At 45.5% G+C, this 15,680-nt stretch overlaps 1 protein-coding gene across 1 annotated transcript in view; it reads right to left on the bottom strand.

Moving 5' to 3' along the window:
• COL22A1 (collagen type XXII alpha 1 chain) overlaps nucleotides 1-643 on the bottom strand; it is a 224,738-nt gene extending 224,095 nt beyond the window's left edge. The window contains exon 1 of the mRNA XM_084847960.1: nucleotides 538-643. Coding sequence (XP_084704086.1) covers nucleotides 538-638 — 101 coding nt within the window. The 5' untranslated portion in view covers nucleotides 639-643. The remainder of the gene's footprint in view (nucleotides 1-537) is intronic.
• Between the last annotated feature and the right edge of the window lie 15,037 nt (nucleotides 644-15,680).

Here is a 15,680-nt window from a genome sequence, read left to right as displayed (position 1 = left end):
AGAAAGCTTTACCGTATGCCAGTGATGCATCTATGCCACCAGAGACTTTTATCCAGATGTGATATCCCTTACCTCGGTTTAAAGCAGGGGTGGGCAACATGCAGCCTCCACTGTCCCCTGTGAACTCCACTGCTCCCTGATGCTCCGCACTACCCCCCCCAAATGGTGTCTGTATTATTTCTATTTATTATTTATTTCATTTCTATTCCACCCAATAGCCAAAGGCTCTCTGTGTAGTTCAAAACAATGTAGCGGCACATCTGTAGTGGCACATCTGGGTGGTTCACAACATCTGTAGTGGCTGCAGAGTACCCAAAGGCTCAAATTCTACCCTATTAGAGCTCTGTAGCCACCATGGATGTCACCTTTATTTTTTTCTTTTGTATTTATGTACTGGCAACCACGGGGGGGGGGGGTGCGAAGGTGGGTGGAAGGTAAAAATGCCCACCCAGACCCCCACACTTGTCCACCCATGATTTAAAGGGACCATGAAATGCTTGAGCAGAAGGCAGGCCAAAAGGAAGAGGAGGAGCTTACTCTGTTCTTTGCACAATGGGAAAGCTTCCAAGGCGAACGTAAGAGCTGTGGATTCCGTTGTCCTTCATGCCAAATATCTCCCGCACACTGAATTGTTCCATCAGGTCAAACCCTGTCAAAAATGAACATACAAAGAAGGAGAGAGGATGGAAGAGATGTTGGGGTTCTGAGAATAGAGTCCAGGTTAGTTCTTTTTTATTCTACTTTCACATCCTAAATGCAATGCAGAGGGGTGTAATCTCAGATTTCAGTACGTGATTGTCAACGGAGATTCTCAGAAAGTTTTAAAAGGCCTGTTTCTAACTTTTTCAAGATTTTGTTTAAAGCTAATTGTGGGGGCTATTTATTTATTTTAAACCAAACTCAAAATTAGTAGGGGTGGATGGATCAGTCAACCTCGGTCATGCCAATATTGTCTTTTTTTTCTAGGTCCAGACTGTTCTGTGCTGTTTCCACATGGGCTTGTGATTTTTTAAAAACGTGTATGGAAATTTGTATGCCTTTTTCATAATGTACACATTAATGTATGCATGTTTGTGCACATTTTGGTCATGTATGCATTTTTTAAATGCACACCTTTTTCTTTGTGCATTTTTCGAATGTGTACATGTTGTCAAATGCATTTTAGTGTTGTTTTGTGGAATGCATAGCAAGCTCAGAAATGTACCAATTTTCAACCACAAGTTGAATTCCATGAGGGAGGATTGCATGAATCCATTTAAAACAAAAACAAGTCTGCAGAGTGAATTTCTCACACATCCCTAATAATAAGTATAGCACTGTCCCCAACACAGGTCAAACAATCATCCTCCTTTGGTTTTAACAATGGGATTTCTGCCTCTGGGAAGGCACATTTAAGCCAAATTTTATTGTTCAAACCAATGGTCACAGAATGTGGAACCAGTGAATTGGCCAGAGATGGAGCTCCTGAGGAATAATAATATTTAGTTTGAAACACAGAAGGAACAGTGCTGCTCCCACCCACTCTCCCAAAACGGCATTTTGCAGGATGAACTTGGAATGTTAATTCATTTCATTTCCTCCAGTGTGGGTGAGAGTAGAACCAAGTCCCAGCAACATTTTTCTCAGATCAAATCAACTCTGCTTCCCTTATTAAAGGTAGGATAACCCTTCAACCCAATTAGTGGAGTCCATACTTTGCATCACTATATCCAGAATGAACCCACAGGATTAAGGTTCCCCATATATATATATATATATATATATATATATATATATATAGCAGCAGTAGTATTTATTAACATTTATATACAGCCTTATTTGCTAAAAAAGCCATCAAGGCAATTTATAACAATTTAAAACAATAAAAAGCAAGAACATTTGGGGTGTAATTCTAATGCATGTTTAGACAGAGAAAAGGCCTACAACTACCTGAGAGTTCTGAGAGGGCAATTATAGTTTCTGGAGCAGTGCATATGTACACACTTAGAAAGAATCTCCCCCCACTTTTTTTTTTTTACCTGTGGAGGTTTCACTATGGCTTTGCTCTTTCAATCAAGGGTCATTGGTTATATTGGGATTGTGCTTTCTCTGCACTGACAACCTCTACGCAAACATGGATTTCCAGGGTATTAGCCTGGACTATCGCATCATTTAGTGTGATCAGGATGTTAATCCAAGGGAACAATTAACTTTTCCCGCCACCAGAGCCATCAACTACCAGCATCCTGCAGCCAGCATGGCTTACTTGGGGGTACTGGAAGCTACAGTTCAACACATCTGGAGGACATCTGGCTGGGGCAGGCTGTTGTACATAGGGATGTTAGAGAATTCCACCATGGATCCCAGGGGGGCCAAATTCCAGTGAATTCGCCCCCCTCGGAATCCATGGCGGAATGGAGCCCTCTGCCCTTCCACCCTGCGAAAGCCCCGTGAAACGGAGCCTACCTGGCTGCGGCTCCAGCGGTGGCGGCTCTGGCTGCTGCCAGGCTGCTGAGAACGCAAATGGTGTCCTGAGTAGGGGATGCCATTTACGTCCCTACGGTAGCCCGTGATAGGCTATGTAAATATTTACGTAGCCTATCACGGCTAAAGCAGAGACGCAAATGGCATCCCCTACGCCATTTGTGTTCCCGTTTTATCCGTGATAGGCTACATAAATATTTATGTAGCCTATCACGGGCTACCATAGGGACGCAAATGGCGTCCCTTACTCAGGACGCCATTTGCGTCCGCACCAGCCCGGCAGCGGCTGGAGGCCCAGCTGCGGGTTGGCCCAGCTGGCAGCTCCGTGGCCTGGCCGCGGAGCGGAGCCGGCCAGGCAGGATTCCGGGGGGGGGGGAGGAATGGATCACCTCCCCACCCGTCGAGGATTCCGGGGGGAGGAACGGATCACCCCCCCACCTGTGGAACCCGGCAGAGCCACGTAAGCAGGGTTTCGTACACCCCTAACTGTACACAGATTGAGCAGCCTACACTAGAGCTTAAGCTGCCTTCCAAAGCATCTATTTCTGGGGGACAAACAAAATTAATACTGTTGGGCACAGTAGAAGGTGCATTGTGATCCTTGGCAAAGCTTGTAATTGCATTTATATTATAGGTTGCGGTAATTGCCTTGCAAGTATTCCCTTTGTTTCTTGGAACTCTTTCTTCACTATTAGTTCCATTTTCAATCAGGAGATGTAATAAGGCATTTCATACTGCCCAGTGTCCCTATGGAGTCACTTCCTGAAGAAAGAAAAAAACAACAACAACCCTGGAAACAACTTTAATAGGATAGTTTCCTCACATGCTGCCACTGTCCCCAGCTGTTCTTGTAAACTGAAGCTACTATATTATTTACCACTATTTGTATTTGAAAGATCCCTACTGGCTCTAATACACACACAAGCACGCATGCACACACACACACAATAATAGCAAGGCTTGGCTACAGAAACTCTATGATAGCATTTGTGAGCAGGAGATATGGATTTGTTGAGTCACCTAAACAAGGTGGCATGGGGAAAGCTCTGGAGTGTTTTCTGACAAATAGATAATTCTTATTGGCCTGAAAGCTTCTTAGTGTCAGAATTGGATCGTCCTTCTCCCTTTGCAGTCAACACCAAAAGGAGACAAAGCTTCAGGCTAATACTACTTATATTACTAGAGACTAGCCTCTTTACAAATGCAGATTCTAGGAAACTCTCAGACTGCCCCAAGCCCCTAAACAACTAATCTGTGATCCCTAATTAGAGGAGATGAACTGGAGGGTAGTGAAGTTGTCAACAGTTTGGGAGTGAACCTCATGGCCAGACTTGCTTCACAGTGATGCCCCTCCCTTAGGTGGCTCCCTCCTACACTGGCTTCCACGAGTGGCTATCCTAGTAGAGCATCTGAGCCCTGCCCCTAACTTTTCCTGCTTTGCGACGTGCCCTAGCATCTCTCAAGTCACGCCTCTCTTCCTCCTCCTCCTTGGAAACTAGCGTTCTCAGAGTGGAGGGAGGGGGCAGGGACTCAGTCTGGGCCATCTGTTTGTCAAGGTCTTCAGAGGAATCTCTCCCAGCATCTTGGCTCACTAGGGAGGGTCCCTCCACCAGCCTCTGATCTAGGTGCTCCAACTCTGATTCAGAATCAGAGCTGTCAGACATTTCAAGGCGCTTGGACTCATCCCTAATATTTAGCTCATTAAAAAGCTGATTGGGTAAAACCTTGGATGATTCATTTCCAAGTCCATTGATCCAATTCCAGTACAACTCTACAAATAGCTAGAATTTGAGGTGGGCATCCATCGTGGCAATGAGCAAAACTTAGGGTTGGCGGAGAATTTCTCCCCGAAACTTCGGGGGGCCGAGCGCCAACGTGTTCGGCCCCCTGAACAAGTTTTGGGGAGAAATCCTCCGACCCCCCCCGCCCCCCGCACCCCCCCCCGGGACGGGACTTACCTTCGCCGAATGTCCCTCCCGGCGGCGGGTCCGGCCGGCAGTTCGGCGGGTGTTCGAGCGGGGCGGGAGCGGCAGCTGGTCTTTTGACCGGCTGCCGCCGCCGCCACTGCAATAAAAGAAAAAAAAAACGCCCCCTGATAGGCTACGTGACGATTAACGTAGCCTATCACGGCTAGATTTGCAAAGTCAGCCGTGATAGGCTACGTCAATCGTCACGTAGCCTATCATGGGTGACTTTAAAAAAAAAAAAAAGTATGTATGGATAATGGCGGCCCCCATAGGGAGCCGCCATTCCCATTCCTTATTTGGTCGCTGTAGTCTACGTAAAGATTTACGTAGACTACGGCGAAAATAAGGGCAACGCTATTTGCATTGCCCTTATTTTCGCCGTAGTCTACGTAAACATTTACGTAGACTACAGCGACTAAATAAGGAACGCGAATGGCGGCTCCCTATGAGGGCCGTCATTAGCGTATGCGCTTTTTTTTTTTTTTCAAAGTCACCCGTGATAGGCTACGTGATGGTTGACGTAGCCTATCATGGCTGACTTTGCAGATCTAGCCGTGATAGGCTACGTGAATCGTCACGCAGCCTATCAGGGGGCGTTTTTGTTTTTTTTTTAACTTTTGCGTTCGCGGCCGGGCAAGGCGGGAAGCCTCCTCCCTGGCCTGAATTTCGGCCGGAGCGAGGTGGGAAGCCTCCCTCCCCGGCCTGAACTTCGCGGGGGGAGCAGCGAAGCGCCTCCCCCCCACCGCGAACGTCCTTCGAGGACAGGTAAGTGACTTTCGTACATCCCTAGCAAAACTGCCCATATTATCTTAGCAAATATTCTTGCTTCATGAAAAAGTGAGCAAATTTTCCAGGAAAAGTTTTCTCTGAATGATTATTCTCCACATTACAGCCAAACTAAGGAACTGAATCTGAGGGTGTTATTTTGATTTGTGCTGCTGTCATGCTGGGGGAGGGGAGATTAACACTTTCTCCCCATCCCATTTTCTCAATTAAAAACTTCCTCCATGGACACTTTTATTTGTTCTGCAGAGAAACTTTACCAGTACATCGATGTGGTGGAAAGGGTTAGAGTGTTCAAGGGTGAGATCTTGTTCCTACAGAAGCCCTATGCAGGTGTTCATAAAATGTGTATATGAAACATGGGAGACATGGGAGTGCACCAGTCTTGACCTTGTCCTTGTGTGTTTCCATCATCTGCTACATGTGGAGGGCAACATTTTGAATAGGAGAAAAAAAGAATTTACAAAAATTCACAAAATTCTCCATATTTGGGACAAGTGGAACTTGAGATTTTTTTAAAAAGAAATTGAATGTGGGAGAAACCAAAACCGACAGACTTTTCAGATCCAGGGCCTTGAGTGCTCTGCTCTTAAAAGTCTGGGTTTGAATCCCTGCATATTCAACCATGTCAGTACTTAATTAGTTGCCACCTTTTTTTCTGACAGTCTCCTCATCTTTAACAGCTATATGGCAGGCAAGCAGCACATCAGGGTCTTCCCTTTGCTGGGTACTGCTGTACCTATTAAATGTAGCTGGTGCAGATGGATGAGAATTTTTTTCTTGATAAGAATTTACTAAAATGTGCAAAGTTCATATTTGGGAGAGAAATAATTGGAGATTTTAAAAATTTGCATGTGTATTTGGATTCCCCTTACGACCTAGACCCCCTGATCAACTTCTTAAAGATCTCTTGCCTCCTTAAGAGTCCCACCTTCCTTCTTTTAAATATCCCCGTCCTCAATAACGCGGGGATTAGGCTGCAGACATGGTGTGACTGGCACTTCAGACACCTGGGTGTTAACCACAACAGCTTACTGGTAAGTTAAAGCAAGCACATTACAGCTAAAAGTATTTACAGACCAGAACAGAGGGATACAAAAGGCATTACGAGCAAATAAAGGTTGCAAAAATGCAAGTTCCTCTACCCTAGCTGCACTTAACGCTTCTCCAAACCGCTTCTTCCTACTCTCTCTTCATGCTCTGGGCTTCCTCTCTCTCTGGTCTTCCTCTCTCTGGCTCTCTCTCCCTTTATATCCCCTCCTTCCCACAAACCAAAAGTAATGTTTCAAACCTGGAGAAATGAAATCTAACTCAGGAAAATAAAACCTAACCAGGGAAATGAGGCTACTCTTCCCAGGGTTACCCCCTCCCAACAGAAAACCACCAGCCCCCGAGGCCTCACTTTTTTTCTTTGCCTCTGTAGGCCTCAAACCTGCACAGGGAGAAAGCAAAAGTGACAGATTTGGCAACATATAACCAGTCCTTTGATCAGGTCCTGGATGGTCTCTGACTGATGGTTTTAAATTGTTTTAGATATATGTTGTTGTTGTGTGTGCCGTCTGTTTTACACCCTGACATGAATGGTTTTATGCTTTATATCATGAATTTTTAATAGTGTTTAATTTTTGTGAACCCCCCCAGAGAGCTTTGGCTATGGGTATAGAAATGAATGAAAGCTTCCCGAGACTACTGGAAGTGGAACCAAATAAACAAAATAAAATGAATGCAGGATGTGTTACAGAAAATTGCAGCTATGTATACACAGGTGATTGCTCTTACTAGGAAGATCAGCTAAGGAGACTATGATATTGAAGGCTTCCAGCACAGAGTGCAAAGGAAGGACAGAATTAATATTGATCCAAAGCAGTGGGAAAATAAGCAGAACAAATATATGCTGCAGGACAACCCTTGTTTAATGTGCCCGTGTCTTTGAGGATAAATAGACTGCTTGCTCCTCTTTGCCAGTATAAAATACATACAACTCCTTGGGAATGCTATAATTAGCTGGTGACTCACAGGCATCCTTGGAATCCAATCCTCTCGTCTGCGGACCACAGGCCAACAGTGAGAGGCACCGACAAGCAATCATAGCCATCTCTGGCTATAATTATAGGCTCTTCGGTTTTACAGACTGCCCTGGCATCCCCGGGTTCAAGGCCCCGACCATCCCATAACAAGCTATAAATACGTGGAGAGGCCTATGGGCAGACGGCTTATTTTCTTGTTTGTCTTTGGATTGCATATTTGAGAGCAGCTTATGGTAATGCTGTCCCACATTAAGAAAGCTCTCTAGGTTAAGGAAGCTAAGTTCAAAACAAAACAAAACCAATTCCTCCCTGGCATGCTAGCTCCCCATGACTAGTGGAAGTGGAACCAATTATTAAAACAAGCAAATCTATGCAGAAATTCCTTAATTTGAATAATGTGTATACCTGTTGTAGAATTCTGCTTTTCTGGGCAAAGTATTGAAAGTGCCTTGGTGTTTGTTTTATTTTTATTAAAAAAAAGTTCTGTCTACACACAGTCCCTCTTTTAAAAGCTCTTCAACAATGGAATAAGTTGCTAGGAGGAAGGAAACCCTTTTTGGTGGGGTTTTCAACAACAGGAGATGGAATATCTGGCAGGGATGCTTTAGGCCTTGGAGAAGTGGAATCCTCAACTATGGGTTTGATATCCAGTTGGCATTCAATCCTCACTGAATGCCTTGCATATCTGTTCTTCTCTGTTTAGTCACTAAGGATGTGTGAGATGTGCCTCTTTTTTCCCTCTCAGGATTTTCCTCTTTTCATTCTCAGAATCTGAGAAATTCCTGGAGAAACTGGAGCATTTCGGTTCTATGAATCAACAGTGTAAATTGGATATGTATCACCCAATGCACATCCAAACATGTATGCCACCGAGCTACTCCATTAGTTTCACCAGGATGCACATTTCGATATGTATTGTAATGCACATTCCATAAGCATCCTTAAAATCCCCAATTAGATGTTTCAAACATTTATGCATTCAGCTGCTGTTCTTTCCCCCTTTGAGAAGTTGTGCAAGAATTTGTACTTGCATATTCTACTAATGTTTCTTTTCTTTTTTTTACCCTTATGGAAGGCAAATTGGATAGAGTCAGACATAAGGAAATTGGGAGAGTTGTCTGAAGAGCTGCAACATCTGGGTGAGAGATTTAACCCACCAGATTACTGTGGCATCCCTAGCCAGTAGACACATATATACATTCATCATTCAAAATGATGGCTGTAAAATCAAGGGACAGCTTATGTATGTGAATGAGCCATGGCAGATCATCATGGAACATTCACAGTGCCTTGCATCGCAAGAAATGAAGATGATCAGGGGACTGGAAACAAAGCCCTATGAGCAAAGACTGAAAGAAATGGGCATGTTTGGCCTTGAGAAGAGAAGACTGAGGGGAGATAGGAGACCACTCTTCAAGTACTTGAAAGGTTGTCACAGAGAGGAAGGCCAGGATCTCTTCTCGATCATCCCAGAGTGCAGGACATGGGATAAATGGGCTCAACTGACAGGAAGCCAGATTCCGGCTGAACGTCAGGAAAGACTTCCTGACTGTTAGAGGAATATGACAATGGAACCAATTACTGAGGGAGGTAGTGGGCTCTCCCACACTGGAGGCATTCAAGATGAAGTTGGACAGCTGTTTGTCAGGGATGCTTTGACTTGGACTCCTGTGTTGAGCAGGGGGTTGGACTCAATGGTCTTATAGGCCCCTCCCAACCCTACTATTCTATGATTCTATGAAACACTAGGCTTTTTAAAGTCAATAGCTGCAAGCTAAATGAACAGTGCGTGCATGCATGAACCAGTCCTAACTGCTAGTCGACACATTCCCTCTCAGCAAGAGATTCTCGCCTTCATGACAAAGTATAGGTTATAGCCCCTTCATGGATCACTGCCTTGTTGTGGCAAAGGGGCTTGCGTAACTCAGTGAAGCCATTAGCAATGCCGTGCAGGGCCACCCAAGACGGACAGGTCATGGCAGAGAGTTCTGACAAAATGTGGTCCATTGGAGAAGGAAATGGCAACCCACTCCACTATTCTTGCCAAGAAAACCCCATGGAATGTATCACAAGGCTAAAAGATATGACGCCGGAAGATGAGCCCCTCAGGTTGGAAGGTGTCCAATATACAACTGGGGAAGAGCAGAGGGTATTTCCAAGTAGAGCCAGAAAGAGTGAAGCGGCTGGGCCAAAGCTGAAAGGACACTCAGCTGCGGATGTGTCTGGTGGTGAAAAGAAAATCCAATGCTGTAAAGAACAATATTGTTTAGGAACCTGGAATGTCAGATCAATGAATCAAGGTAAGCTGGAGGTAGGGATGGCGGAGAATTTCTCCCTGAAACTTCGGGGGGCCGAGCACCAACGTGTTCGGCCCTCCGAACAAGTTTTGGGGAGATATCCTCCGCACCCCCCCGCCCCCCGCACCCCCCCCGGGACGGGACTTACCTTCCCTGAATGTCCCTCCTGGCAGCGGGTCCGGCTGGCGGTTCGTTGGGTGTTCGCGCGGGGCGGGAGCGGAAGCCGGTCTTTTGACCGGATGCCGCCGCCGCCATTGCAATAAAAGAAAAAAAAAAACAAAAACGTCCCCTGATAGGCTACGTGACGATTAACGTAGCCTATCACGGCTAGATTTGCAAAGTCAGCAGTGATAGGCTACGTGAATCGTCACGTAGCCTATCACGGGTGACTTTAAAAAAAAGAAAAGAAAAGTGTGTACGGATAATGGCGGCCCCCATAGGTAGCCGCCATTCCCGTTCCTTATTTGGTCGCTGTAGTCTACATAAATGTTTACGTAGACTACGGCGAAAATAAGGGCAACGCTATTTGCGTTGCCCTTATTTTCACCGTAGTCTACGTAAACATTTACGTAGACTACAGCAACTAAATAAGGAACGCGAATGGCGGCTCCCTATGGGGGCCACCATTCGCGTACGCGCTTTTTTTTTTTAAGTCACCCGTGATAGGCTACGTGACGATTCACGTACCCTATCACGGCTGACTTTGCAGATCTAGTCGTGATAGGCTACGTGAATCGTCACGTAGCCTATCAGGGGTCATTTTTTTTTTTTTTTTTACTTTCGCATTCGCGGCCGGGCGAGGCAGCAAGCCTCCTCCCCGGCCTGAATTTCGGCCGGGTGAGGCGGGAAGCCTCCCCCCCGGCCTGAATTTCGGCTGGGCGAGGCGGGAAGCCTCCCCCCCTGGCCTGAACTTTGCGGGGGGAGCAGCGAAGTGATCCCCCCCACCGCGAACAAGCTGCGAGAAAAGGTAAGTGACTTTCGTCCACCCCTAGCTGGAGGTGGTCAAACATGAGATGGCAAGATTGAACATCGACATCTTGGGAATCAGCGAACTAAAATGGACAGGCATGGGTGAATTTAATTCTGGTGACCATCATATCTACTATTGTGGGCAAGAATCCCTTAGAAGAAATGGAGTAGCACAGCACTCATAGTCAACAAAAGGGTGGGAAAAGCAGTACTGGGGTACAATCTTAAAAATGATAGAATGATCTCAGTACGAATCCAAGGCAAACCATTCAACATCACAGTAATTCAAGTCTATGCCCCAACCACTGATGCCGAAGAAGCTGAGGTTGATCGGTTCTATGAAGACCTACAACACCTTCTAGAACTAACACCAAAAAAAGATGTCCTCTTCATCATAGGGGATTGGAATGCTAAAGTAGGAAGTCAAGAAATAGCCGGGATAACAGGCAGGCATGGCCTTGGTGTACAAAATGAAGCAGGACAAAGGCTAATAGAGTTTTGCCAAGAGAACACGCTGATCATAGCAAACACTCTTTTCCAACAGCACAAGAGACAACTCTACACATGGACATCATCAGATGGTCAATATCGAAATCAGATTGATTATGTCCTTTGCAGCCAAAGATGGAGAAGCTCCATACAGTCAGTAAAAACAAGAACTGGAGCTGACTGTGGCTCAGATCATGAGCTGCTTCTTGCAAAATTTCGGCTTAAATTGAAGAACGTAAGGAAAACCACTAAACCATTCAGTATGACCTAAATCATCTCCCTTATGAATATACAGTGGAGGTGAGGAATAGATTTCAGGGATTAGACCTGATAGACAGGGTGCCTGAGGAACTATGGACGGAGGTCCATAACATTGTTCAGGAGGCAGCAACGAAATCCATCCCAAAGAAAAAGAAATGCAAGAAAGCCAAGTGGCTGTCTGATGAGGCTTTACAAGTAGCTGAGGAAAGAAGGGAAGCGAAAAGCAAGGGAGAAAGGGGAAGATATATCCAACTGAATGCAGAGTTCCAGAGAATAGCAAAGAGAGACAAGAAGGCCTTCTTAAATGAACAATGCAAAGAAATGGAGGAAAACAATAGAATGGGAAAGACTAGAGATCTCTTCAAGGAAATTGGAGATCTCAAGGGAACGTTTTGTGCAAAGACGGGCATGATAAAGGACAAAGAAGGCAGGGACCTAACAAAAGCAGATGAGATTAAGAAGAGGTTACACAGAATACACAGAATAAGAAAGAATACACAGAAGAACTATACAGGAAAGATCTGAATGTCCCTGATAGCCATGATAGTGCGGTCATTGAACTTGAGCCGGACATCCTCGAGAGTGAAGTCAAGTGGGCCTTAGGAAGCATTAGTAACAACAAAGCTAGTGGAGATGACAGTCTTCCAGCTGAGCTATTTAAAATCCTAAAAGATGATGCTTTTAAAGTGCTGCATTCAATATGCCAACAAATTTGGAACACTCAGCAATGGCCGCAAGACTGGAAAAGGTCAGTTTACATTCCAATTCCAAAGAAGGGCAACGCCAAAGAGTGTTCAAATTGCCGCACAATTGCGCTCATTTCACATGCCAGCAAGGTGATGCTCAAAATCCTACAAGCTAGGCTTCAGCAGTATGCGAACCGAGAACTACCGGAAGTACAAGCTGGGTTTCGAAGAGGCAGAGGAACTAGAGACCAAATCGCCAACATTCGCTGCATCATGGAGAAAGCAAGAGAATTCCAGAAAAACGTCTCTTTCTGCTTCATTGACTACGCTAAAGCCTTTGATTGTGTGGATCACAACAAACTGTGGCAAATTCTTAAAGTGATGGGAGTACCAGACCACCTTACCTGTCTCCTGAGAAACCTGTACGAGGGTCAAGAAGCAACAGTGAGAACCAGACATGGAACAACCGAGTGGTTCAAAACTGGGAAAGGAGTACGACAAGGCTGCATATTGTCACCCTGCTTATTTAACTTATATGCAGAGTACATCATGAGAAATGCCAGGTTGGATGAATCAGAGGTCGGAATTAAGATTGCTGGGAGAATTATCAACAACCTCGGATATGCAGACGATACCACCCTAATGGCAGAAAGCGAAGAGGATCTCAAGAGCCTCTTGTTGAGGGTGAAAGAGGAGAGTGCAAAAGCTGGTTTGAAACTCAACATTAAAAAAACTAAGATCATGGCATCTGGCCCCATCACTTCCTGGCATCTAGAAGCGGAAGAAATGGAAGCAGTGACAGATTTTACTTTCTTGGGCTCCAAGATCACCACAGACGGTGACTGTAGCCATGAAATTAAAAGACGCTTGCTCCTTGGGAGGAAAGCTATGGCAAACCTAGAGAGCATAGTCAGAAGCAGAGACATCACCTTGCCGACAAAGGTCCGTCTAATCAAAGCTATGGTTTTCCCAGTAGTAATGTATGGCTGTGAGAGCTGGACTATAAGGAAGGCTGAGCACCGAAGAATTGATGCTTTTGAACTGTGGTGCTGGAGAAGACTCTTACGAGTCCCCTGGACTGCAAGGAGGTCAAATCAGTCCATCCTAAAGCAAATCAACCCTGAGTGCTCATTGGAAGGACAGATACTGAAGCTGAAGCTCCAGTATTTTGGCCATCTAATGCGAAGAGAAAACTCTCTGGAAAAGACCCTGATGCTGGGAAAGACTGAAGGCAAAAGGAGAAGGGGACGGCAGAGGATGAGATGGCTAGATAGCATCACCGATGCAATGAGTATGAATTTGACCACGCTCCAGGAGAGAGTGCAGGACAGGAAGGCCTGGCGTGCTATGGTCCATGGGGTCACGAAGAGTCGGACACGACTGAATGACTGAACAACAACAAGGGTTATAGACTGGAAAGTTCTGAATTCAACTCTCCCCACTTGGCCAAAAAGCTTATGGATGACCTGGCCACTATCTCCCAGAGGATAAACATATGGTATATAAACCACCCAGAGCTCCCAGGAGGAAGGGGAAGATTAAAACAAACAACAACAACCACCACACACCCTAATAATAGTACTTCTGTGTAAATATAGTCCTGATTTTCACAATAATCTCCCCCTCGCCCAAAGAAAGTTAATACTATATGAGCTGGGAATATATATATATATATATATATACACACACACACACACACACACACACAGCCTCTATATGATGTCCTTGAGACCTAGTCCAGTCTAGTGGTGAAGAGACTGGGCTGTACCGTGGAGTCCCCAATTCAAATCTTGCCTCTTTCACAAACTCCCCAAATTGCTCTCTCTCTTTCCCTCTCTGCTGTATGGGGATAAGATAGACAGCCTTCCTGTAAGTATTAGTGAGATCATGTCCATGAAATGCAGTGAACAACACTTTAAATGTTACGTGACATATATTTGTATGCAAAGTGTCTCAGATTGCCTTGTATGTGCAAATGGATGTGGCAGAAAATGCAATCTTCCCATGTAAACAGGGGCTCACCCAGGTGGGAATCTGAGTCAGACCTAGGATTGCAGATAATGCAAACATTTTTTGATATGTGACATTACAAGCCCTATTCTCTTTATCATTATATATACTATTAGCGAACTCATTCTCCAAGTGTAGATCCTTATATAGCCAAAATGGCACCATCCATACACAGGAGGAAGATATCAACAGGATGGGTGGTGGTGGTCAAGATTTGTAGAAGTACAACAATATTTAGGGGGGAAGCACAAATGGGGTGGAGAACCAAGATCAGTTGGATGAGGACTGAGCACGCTCCGTAGCCACAGATTTCTGATTGGCCAGGGTCTGGGAAACACTGGAAGAGGGGCAGGTCTATGGAACTGAGTATCCTGGAAAAGGATACTCAGTACTAGTTCCCTTCTACTCAGCACTGGTTAGGCCTCATCTGGAGTACTGTGTCCAGTTCTGGGCACCACATATTAAGAAGGATGCAGACAAACTGGAGAGGGTTCAGAGGAGGGCAACAAAGATGATCAGGGGACTGGAAACAAAGCCCTATGAGGAGAGACTGAAAGAACTGGGCATGTTTAGCCTTGAGAAGAGAAGACTGAGGGGAGATAGGATAGAGCTCTTCAAGTACTTGAAAGGTTGTCACAGAGAGGAAGGCCAGGATCTCTTCTCAATCACCCCAAAGTGCAGGACACGGGATAATGAGCCCAAGTGACAGGGAGCCAGATTCCGGCTGAACATCAGGAAGAACATCCTGACTGTTAGAGCAATACGACAATGGAACCAATTACCTAGGGAAGTAGTGGGCTCTCCCAGACTGGAGGCATTCAAGATGAGGCTGGACAGCCATCTGTCAGGAATGGTTTGACTTGGATTCCTGCACTGAGCAGGGGGTTGGACTCAAAGGTCTTATAGGCCCCTTCCAACCCTATCATTCTATGATTCTATGGTGCTAAGGGTGTGGCAGACTCACTGGCCAGCTGTGGTCCTGAAGACCACTCCACACTGCAACAATTTGTTGCAGATGCCACTTGTATATTTGAAAACAAATTTAATAAAGGAAATCAACCCTGAGTGCTCATTGGAAGGACAGGTACTGAAGCTGAAGCTCAAATATTTTGGCCACCTAATGCGAAGAGAAAACTCCCTGGAAAAGACCCTGATGCTGGGAAAGACTGAAGGCAAAAGGAGAAGGGGACAGCAGAGGATGAGATGGCTAGATAGCATCACTGATGCAATTAATATGAACTTGAGCACACTCCGGGAGAGAGCGCAGGACAGGAAGGCCTGGCGTGCTATGGTCCATGGGGTCACGAAGAGTCAGACACGACTGAACGACTGCACAACAAAGACTAGTGCTGTTTCTTACTGGGGTCTCATGCATCCTTAGGTTGTTGTCAGCTTTTGCCTAAATCACAGAGCCACTCAGCAGAAGGATGACGTGTCCAAACATGTGCATGTGTGTTTGTGTGTGGAGAGGGAATAACTTCCCAGATGGACTGTGTCATTTGATTTGGCAGACTGTCCCCACATGGCTGAAGGGGTTGAATATAATGTGGCCAACAATTCAAAGCAAATATGGGTCATTCCTTCCCAGATTCCTGTCAGGTCTCTTGGTCCTCTCCCTCCACAATCACACACTCTAGGATACCAGTCTTCGGGGTCACAACTTGATTAGTTAGCTACCATGTTCTCTACTAGGGATGGCGGAGAATTTCTCCCCGAAACTTTGGGGGG

This window comes from Heloderma suspectum, chromosome 4 (assembly GCF_057233095.1).
Source record: "Heloderma suspectum isolate Gila_16-S chromosome 4, 16-S_ref, whole genome shotgun sequence".
In the NCBI taxonomy this organism is placed as follows: domain Eukaryota; kingdom Metazoa; phylum Chordata; class Lepidosauria; order Squamata; family Helodermatidae; genus Heloderma; species Heloderma suspectum.
The sequence above is the reverse complement of the archived record's forward strand: the minus strand, read 5'-3'. Positions and strand labels throughout refer to the sequence as shown.